General features: G+C 42.6%; 1 protein-coding gene across 1 annotated transcript in view; it reads right to left on the bottom strand.

Annotated features, from left to right (window-relative positions):
* Positions 1–5487: 5487 nt before the first annotated feature.
* Positions 5488–9351, bottom strand: part of LOC126267672 (disintegrin and metalloproteinase domain-containing protein 10-like) — a 37648-nt gene continuing 33784 nt past the window's right edge. Inside the window, exon 5 of the mRNA XM_049972972.1 lies at positions 5488–5760. Coding sequence (XP_049828929.1) covers positions 5488–5760 — 273 coding nt within the window. The remainder of the gene's footprint in view (positions 5761–9351) is intronic.

The raw sequence follows: 9351 nt of genomic DNA, 5'->3' as shown, positions 1-9351 counted from the left end.
CGTATCCTCGCTAACGGAAGACATTTTTGCACATATCTCATCCTCCACACTCTCTCTGCCTTTCATCTTCTCCTCCCCCTCTCTCGTCCATTTCTTCCACCTCTCTTTCTACCTCTTCCCTCTCCCTTCTCTCTGCCTACCTACTCCTCCCCCTTCCTCTGGCCATTCCCTCCTCTCCTCTCTCTGTGCATTGTATCCTCCCCCTCTGTCCATTCCTTCTTCAATCCTTTTCCACCTTTCCACTACTGCTCTCCATCTTCCAAATGCCTCCTACACCTTCCAATCCTCCTCACCACTACACTCCATCCATCTCCTCCCCCTCCTCTCTCTGATCATCTCTCCTCCCCTTCTCTTTATCTCCTTTTCCCCTCCCGCTGTACATCTCATGCCCCCCTCTATCTCTGCCCATCCCCTCTCCCCCTCTCTATCCATTTCATTCTCTCCCCTATATCTGTGCATCTCCTCTGCCCCTCTTTCACTGCACACTCCATCCTACTCCTCTGTATGTCCATCACCTCCTTCCCCTCTGCCTGCCCAGTTGCATAGCGCTTTAGAAAAGATTGCTGTATGGTGTGGCAGGTGGCAGTTGACGCTAAATAACGAAAAGTGTGAGGTGATCCACATGAGGTCCAAAAGAAATCCGTTGGAATTCGATAGTACAATTCTCAAGGCTGTCAATTCAACTAAGTACCTGGGTGTTAAAATTACGAACAACTTCAGTTGGAAGGACCACATAGATAATATTGCTGGGAAGGCGAGAAAAAGGTTGCGTTTCATTGGCAGGACACTTAGAAGATGCAACAAGTCCACTAAAGAGACAGCTTACACTACACTCGTTCGTCCTCTGTTCGAATATTGCTGCGCGGTGTGGGATCCTTACCAGGTGGGATTGACGGAGGACATCGAAAGGGTGCAAAAATGGCAGCTCGTTTTGTATTATCACGTAATAGGTGAGAGAGTGTGGCAGATATGATACGCGATTTGGGATGGAAGTCATTACAGCAAAGACGTTTTTCGCCACGGCGAGATCTTTTTACGAAATTTCAGTCACCAACTTTCTCTTCTGAATGCGAAAATATTTTGTTGAGCCCAACCTACACAGGTAGGAATGATCATCAAAATAAAATAAGAGAAATCAGAGCTCGAACAGAAAGGTTTAGGTGTTCGTTTTCCCCGCGCGCTGTTAGGGAGTGGAATGGTAGAGAGATAGTATGATTGTGGTTCGATGAACCCTCTGCCAAGCACTTAAATGTGAATTGCAGAGTAGTCATGTAGATGTAGATGTAGATATCCTCCCCTCCCTACCTCAGTCAATCTCCTCCTTTCCCTCTCTATCCGTTGTCTCGCCTCCTCCTCTCTCTGCTCATTTCCTCCTCACCATATATATGTCCACCTCATCCTACCCCCTTTTCTGTCCATTTATTCCTCCCTCACTCTGTCCTTCTCTTCCTGCTCTGTCTCTGTCTCCTCCTCCCTTATCTGTCCGTCACCTCCTCCCCTTCCTCTGTCTATCAGCTCCTCCGTCCACTCTCTCTCTCTCTCTCTCTCTCTCTCTCTCTCTCTCTCTCTCTCTCTCTCTCTCTCTCTGTCCCTCCCCACTTTCCTCCCTCTCCATCTCTCCATCCCCTCCTGCCCCCCTTCAACACACACCTGTAGTCCTGGGCAACCTAGAAAACTGTTTCTTACTCTTGATGCATTGGCTCCTACGCAAAGCAGGACGAAAAACAGGTGAGTGCACTTCCCACACAATACACATATCCTGCAGAACAACCTGCATAGCAGGACTTAAGGAACATTGTATGTCTCTCCCTTTGTAAATATTAGATCTATATCTTACAAGCCCCCCCCCCCCCCCCTCTAATATTGGTCATCTCAGGGCAACAAGATTGTGTGCTAAATTTGGTCCATTTTGGTCCAGAGGCCTGGGAGAATTTCCCAGACATACATGCATATTCTCCGCTTTATATAAATGTATGAACATATATGTTTATGGGAATAGCTATTTAACCTGAAATAATTTGCCAGGGATGTGTGTGGTTGTTGTTATCATTCTTACCAAAATTCCTGAAAAGCTCTTCAGCAATTTACTTCAGTTTTTTATACAATACTCTAATAAATGATCAGACAGATAGAGGTTATACGTTTTTTCAAATATATATATATATATATATATATATATATATATATATATATATATATATATAAAGGGAATATTGTTAGCAAAACTCTCAAAACGTTCTTGATTGAGTTACTTCAGATTTTAGACAGTATTCTAATGAATATTTGCATGGACACAGGCTATATATTTTTAATATGTTTGCTGAATAAACACATGTATAAAATATAAAAGGGAAACATTCTTAGCAAAAATCTTGAAAAGTCCTTGACCAGTTTGCTTCAAATTTTTATACCATACTCTAATAAACATTTGAGTGGACACAAGCAGTGCGTTTTTAATCTACTCATATAAATATACATCCATAAATTATAAATGTGTGTGTGTGTGTGTGTGTGTGTGTGTGTGTGTGTGTGTGTGTTTCACATCTCTTCCTAAATTACTGGACCGATTTCAAACAATCCTGGTACACATATCCATTAATGTCAGGCAACAATTGTTGTGAAGGTAAGAACCCCTACCCATCATGGTTTAGGAGATATGACCTGGTAAACAAAGATATGTGTGAAAAACTGCCATGCCATGCATGACATTTAAATGTATTTCTTCTGTGTTACTAACTGTACACATAATAAATTTCGCTGACAGTATCCACGTATCTCGCCAAATGTGTCTACACAAATACATCAGTGTACAACAAAAAGTTCAAGAGATATAAAGTTATAAACACTGAGATACATGAAAAAATGCTGTATCATACATGAAGTTTTAATACATTTGTTCTTTTCTATTAAGACACTCTTACAGTCACCCTAAAAGTTAAGGAACTTCCTGACACATTGCAGCGCTATCGACGTCTTTCAAATGCGAAGCACAAATGCCTGTAGGTAGGAACGATAGCCGTTTGTGGAGCTATGAAGAGGTGTTGCTATAGAGACTTTTACGAAAATAAGCGGCCCGCCAGAGATCGTATCGCCAAAAGTATTCTTTCAGTTTCCTAAAACTGAACAAGAAAGCGATATAAAAATTGAACATGAGATGGTAGTAAGAATCGAACCAAAGCCAAAGGCTAAGCAGTCTCTTGTGCTAAAATCAATGCTGTGAGAAACAACTGACACTAATTTTATCTGGTGGGCCTTTTGAATTTGCGCACGCAGCGGACTAATTGGCTATCTTCAATGATAATTAACTCAGAAATGGCGCAACGTATCGAATTTTGTTCTTAACAATCATTTCTCGGTACAACCTGCCCTCCAGTTCCCTTACAAGCTTTTCAGACTATTTCTCACCATTCTTTATAGACATTTATTCCCATTGATACTGAACTACTAAACATTTCTGAAGTATCTATATTTATGTTTTCTCCCTCGTCCTTTTGCTCTCTGTATTGTGCGATTGCAATAGCTAAATGTTACCGCAACATTCCCGGGGAAACTTCTTAAAGAGGATTTTGCTTCCTTGTTTGCTGTGTACAGTCAAATAAGGCTGACTGCGAAGAACTTTCCCTACACCTATATCATTTGTTAAGAAGTATCCTGACACACCTATGTAATGCGGAAATGACCACTAGATGACACAAGAGTCAGACCTGCCAGTATAAAAGGAGGCGGGAATTCTGAGTTCTCATTAAGTAGGTGTCAGCCCGCCCCTCCCCAGGGGGGGAATCGAAAATCAATCAAGGAAGAAAAAAAATTGAGTTCTCAGTAGATAAGCAGCAACAGCGGAATGCGCCAGTCAGCAGAACGAGATGACTCCGAATGTGGATTAGTCATTGGATGTCACCTGAGTAACAAATACATCAGGCACTTTTCACTTTTTCTAAAGCCATCAGGGCAGTATGTTTGTGATGTAACTGTGAAGTGGAAATGCGAAGGCCAATCCACAACTAAACCAATACCAGGTAGGCCTCATTTGCTGACAGATAGGAACCGCCTAGTATTGCGGAGGATGGTTGTAAAAATGTGCATGAAGCAAAAGGAAACTCACGTGAGATCCGAAATGCTAACAGCAGTTCATCCAGCGCAGTGACAGCGCATAGGAAGTTAAGGAGGATGGGGTGTAGTGGTCGAGCAACTCCTCGTAGCCACACATCTCTGTAGTCAGCGCTAAGCTACACTTGGGGTGGTGTAAAGAACGAAACTACTGGACAGTGGATGTCTGGAAACGGCTGATCTGGGTGATGAATCGCACTATACTCAGTGGTAACGCGATGGAAGGGTTTGGTTTGGTGGAATGCAGGAAATTGTTACAGGCTATTATGTAAAGTGTCAACAGTGAAATAGGAGGTATAGTTACGGTATGAAGGTGTTTTACATGTTTACATCGTGGTCCACTCGGTGCTCTCAAGAAAACACTGAGTGCAGAAGTAAATGAACACATTTTACAGTACTGTGTACTGTATACAGTAGAAGAACAGCTTGGAGAAAATGATTCTATCATGACAGTGATCCCAGTTAAAAAAGATTGTGAGGTGATGGTTTATGGACCACGTGGCAGTAACATTTCGAAATGGACTCAGGTGACATCCAATGACTAATCCACATTCGGAGTCATCTCGTTCTGCTGACTGGCGCATTCCGCTGTTGCTGCTTATCTACTGAGAACTCAATTTTTTTTTTCCTTGATTGATTTTCGATTCCCCCCCTCCCCACTTGGGGAGGGGCGGGCTGACACCTACTTAATGAGAACTCAGAATTCCCGCCTCCTTTTATACTGGCGGGTCTGACTCTTGTGACTGCAGTAATCCCCGACCTGAACCCAATGGAATATCTTTGCAATGAATTAGAAGCTCGACTTCGCTCCACAAATGTTCAAATGTGTGTGAATTCCTAAGGGACCAAACTGCTGAGGTCATCAGTCCCTAGACTTACACACTACTTAAACTAACTTATGCTAAGAACAACACATACACACACCCATGCCCCAGGGAGGACTCGAATCTCCGGCGGGAGGGGCCGCCCAATCCTTTACATGGCGCCCCTGACCGCGCGTCCACTTTTTGCGGCTTCGCTCCACAATCCAATGTTCAACAGCGCTGCCTTTTCTGGTTTCACCTATTGGGTAATGACACCTCGCTGATAGAATCACCACCAGAGCTCAAACCATCAAAAGGCGATGGGTGGACGCAACCCCTGTTTATGTCCAGTAATAGGTGTCCGGTTACTTTTGATCGGATACTGTAAGGTGCGGGAAGAATGCGGTATAGTACGCTGATGCATAAGCGATTGCAACGAGAGTGCTCGCAGTGTACGGGTCGGCTGAGGACCATCAGCTCAAACAGGCGCCTCATCGGAACAGAGCAATGGAAACGCCCAGCACTCTAGACGAGGATGCGTCTCTACACCGATGCCATGTATTTTGCGTGAGCTTCGCTATGGAAAATTCACCTGCAGTGTGAAGGCGCCTTGCTGCGCAAGACGCACAGCGGCGTCTGCAGCTGTGAGGCAGTCGCCGGCAGACAGCTGGCAGCAGGTGCGGCAGCTGCCGTTGTGTGGGGTGCATTCGCACTCTCGCAGCTGCAGCACCGCGCATTCGACGGCGTGACAGCTGTTGCCCACACACCGGCCCAGCACGCCACAGGTGCAGTCGTGCTTCGAAGCGCAAGGGCACTTCGCATCCACCAGCCTCGTCGCCGAGAGGCAATCCTGCCAGAATGCCGAAATCCCAATGGTCAGAGAACTCCAGTCGGCCATGATCTACGCTTACATTCGTAAAAATTGTGACTCCCAAAAGAATGAATAGATCGTGACAATAAAAATTTGTTCGAGGCTGGGGCTCGAATCTGGATTTCCTACTCTGGCAAACAGTAGCATTACTGTTAGTTCCAAAGGATACTAGAATACACAGTTAAGTGTAGGTGGACTGTGAGCTGTGGCGTCACTGTGAACCCTCTCACCATTCCACACAGCGCTGCAGATTCCGGGCGCGCAGCGAACGCATGTTTAACTCATACACAGGTATGTGTGAAATCCAGATTTTCTGTGTCTTAGTGTATTTTTATTATTGTTAAGCTTCATATTAGAATATTCTTTTCTATGGTGGCAGAAATGTTAGTGTAAGTCCTCCAAAGGCCATCATCCTCTTTCACAATGTCAGAGGTACCTGCTTTTTTTTCTGCGGAAGAATGTCATATAGACTTATACCACAGGCCTTTAATGCTGAGGAACGCCTCTCATGCATTTCAGACTCTTTAAATATATTAACAAGTTTCGTTTTTCTATTCTGGAAAGTTTATTGCAACTTTTTTTTTTACTTCTTTTCAGGTTTTGTCTTTGTTCAGTCTCAGTTCGCTTTGCATTTCTTTCCTGATAGCTTTCATTCTGATGAAAGTGTGTGGCCTTATGAAACACATTACAGCAAATTCCTCCATTCCTAGATGCTTCTCAGTTATAATATACTTTACATTAAAATACTTTTGGATTACGATCAAAGAAATTAGCGTGGAATTGTAGAAATTCTCTTCCCATTCTCAGAGTGAATTCCATAAATCTTTCAGTTGGCTTCATTAAAAATCCTCTTGAAATTGCCTGAAACATTTACGTAATCAGTTAGTTTACCACACAAATGTGCTGATTCGGTGTTCTTGCGTTTAACTCTATGAGTAACATATCCAGCAATCATCCCTAGCAGCTCAACATTTTCCTTCAAATCTAGAACATTTTCCTCTTCATATTCAGAACAATTCTCAAAAATCTCTCCCACCTCTGAAACAATCTCTTCAACTTCCTTGTTGTCGCATTCACACTCCTGTAGACAATAAGTGTCTTGCTTGTCAGAAGATGGCGACCGGTTCTACAGTCGTATCTCGAGTTTCCACCAATACATCAAATTCTTTTTCATTCTTGCTCGCGTTACGGTTGACAGTCAGAAAAAGAGCCCAGAATCGTTTTTTGAAAATATTTTAATTTCAGTAACTCAGCGCTATATAGAGAGAGGCGATCCTGTAAACCTACATTCTTTTACCTAAGGTCTTTTATTTCTATTTCCATAATTTCGAATTGTTAGTGTAAGCACGAACTGTCACATTCACAGCAGGGTTTCTAATTGTTAGTGTAAGCACGAACTGTCACATTGACAACAGGGTTTGTTTTCGCGGTTAACGGTTTTTGTAGTAGTAATTTCTTCATTAGTTGGGAATATGTTTACCTCTGAAATATCTTCTGCTTCTTTACCGTAGTATCGTTTTTGGGCCCAAGTATTTCACTCATTATTAGGCTCGTTACTACACCCTAGTCACCACCGGAGGATGGTACATTTAAAGTTGGAAGAGCATCAGTCTTTAGCCTACGTTTCGAAGGCATATTCAACAGTTCACTTTCCAAATCCCTTTCACAATCCGAATCAGTTAACTGTATTGATCAGACACAATCATTTTCAGCTGTAAACGAATCTGTACGATTACAAGCATTTATCCAATTTTTCGTATCATTCTTTTTAGGGCGCGCAGCAAATCATTACAGTTCACTTGGAAACTTACCCAAAAAAATCCCTTAATACCCGATAACTGCGGCGTAACTCTTTACTCAGTCGGCAGTCACTGATAAAAATCCACTCTGCCGTAAACAACATTGTTTCCGCTCGTAAACGCAATAACAACACAATGTGTTACGACAACTGCACGCTAATTGTGTTCCCCCTGACGTCAGCGGTGCGACTTGCTACTGCGCGTACACCTCGTCATCCCTACCGTGTATTCTAGTATCCGGGGTAGTGCCTAATGGCAATGTGTAAACCTCAGTCGCCCACCTCCTCCATTCCCCAGTGGTGCTATTGCCACTTACCCAAGGCGAACCCCTGATAACAGCGTTCAGAAATCACAGGTGGAATTAGCAGTGAGAACGAAAGTAGGAGCCGGGCCTAGCACCATGTTCAGGTATAGGCAGCGGGGGGACAAATTATTGGTATTGGCAGTTCACACCGCCAAGTGGCAATATTGCCTGTTGTGGTATAGGGTAAACCAGTCTCTATGACTAGCCTACCCAATAATAAATAAATAAATAAATAAAATAAAAAATAAGGCAATAACATGTATGTCATATCTGCATGAATGTTTTTTTTACAACTGCTAGTAATAATAATAATAATAATAATAATAATAATAATAATAATAATTTCGTACAGCTCAACAGCATAGTGCAAGTCATTCAACTCTACGGCACTCCAAGGACTTACATTTGTTGAGTCGGGAACATCCGGTGTCTTCCTGTGGTCATTTATCCAAGAACTGCTTAAATCCGGTGATTAGCGAGGAACGGTGTATCCAAAGTGGCAATGCCATTGCCCAGTTACTAGTTATAGCCCTGGCACACTATGAAGGTATACTGTACCCCCACTCATTACTACCTTGAAAGGTATGTGCTGAGATTCGAACAGGATAGAGCCTGTGAAAAATGTCGATAGTTCCCAACCGCAAGGTTGGACGAGTAGTACATCTTCGAGTAGTAAGATCTTTGACAGCTAACAGAGCTAGGTGCACGAAATAAAAGTTTGAGTAGTGGTGAGGAGATGTGCAGAGACAGCAGACGTGTTTTGAGTCAGAGCTAGATGCCTGCAGGAGACAGCCGGGTCGTGACAGCATCAAAGTAAGAATTGGCGCTATGCACGTAATACGCTATATATTGAGCGAAACTCGGCACATACCTGGGGAAACTAGAAAGAATAATTAATAAAATAGGTTTTCTTTGGTTAAATAATGTCTAAGAGCTAGACAGAAATTCCATTGTTGATGCAATAAGCGTTTTGTGAAACTTTCTCGTAAATCCATGCTATAGAAGTTTTTTTTTAGTTTTTTACATGTGCCTTAAAACTTTGAACAATAAATATTTTATAGATAAAATTAGAGTTTCATCTCACACCTTATGTCGTTCTCCGCATCCTGTGCTTGCATTGAATCAAAAGGTACATTAAAGTAAAGTTCCCATGAGTAAAGCTAATAATTTCATTTATCAGAGTAAAATAACTGCACACTATTTTTTTTTAAATCCATATTTTATTCCACATGCTTGATAGTTTTACAGTGTGTAGATACATCCTTTAGGAACGATATTTTCATTTCTCCACATAAGTTCCATCCCTCTCAACTACCTTACGCCATCTTGGAACCAGCACCTGTATACCCGCACGGTAAAATTCTGGACCAACCAGTTGGAGCCACTGTTTGGCAGCGTGCACAAAGGAGTCATCATCTTCAAACCTCGTTCCACAAAGAGAGTCTTTCAGTTTCCCAAAGAGATAAA

The sequence above is a fragment of the Schistocerca gregaria genome, chromosome 4 (genome assembly GCF_023897955.1).
Source record: "Schistocerca gregaria isolate iqSchGreg1 chromosome 4, iqSchGreg1.2, whole genome shotgun sequence".
NCBI lineage: Eukaryota > Metazoa > Arthropoda > Insecta > Orthoptera > Acrididae > Schistocerca > Schistocerca gregaria.
Note: the sequence above shows the minus strand (reverse complement) of the source record. Positions and strands in the feature narration are given on the sequence as shown.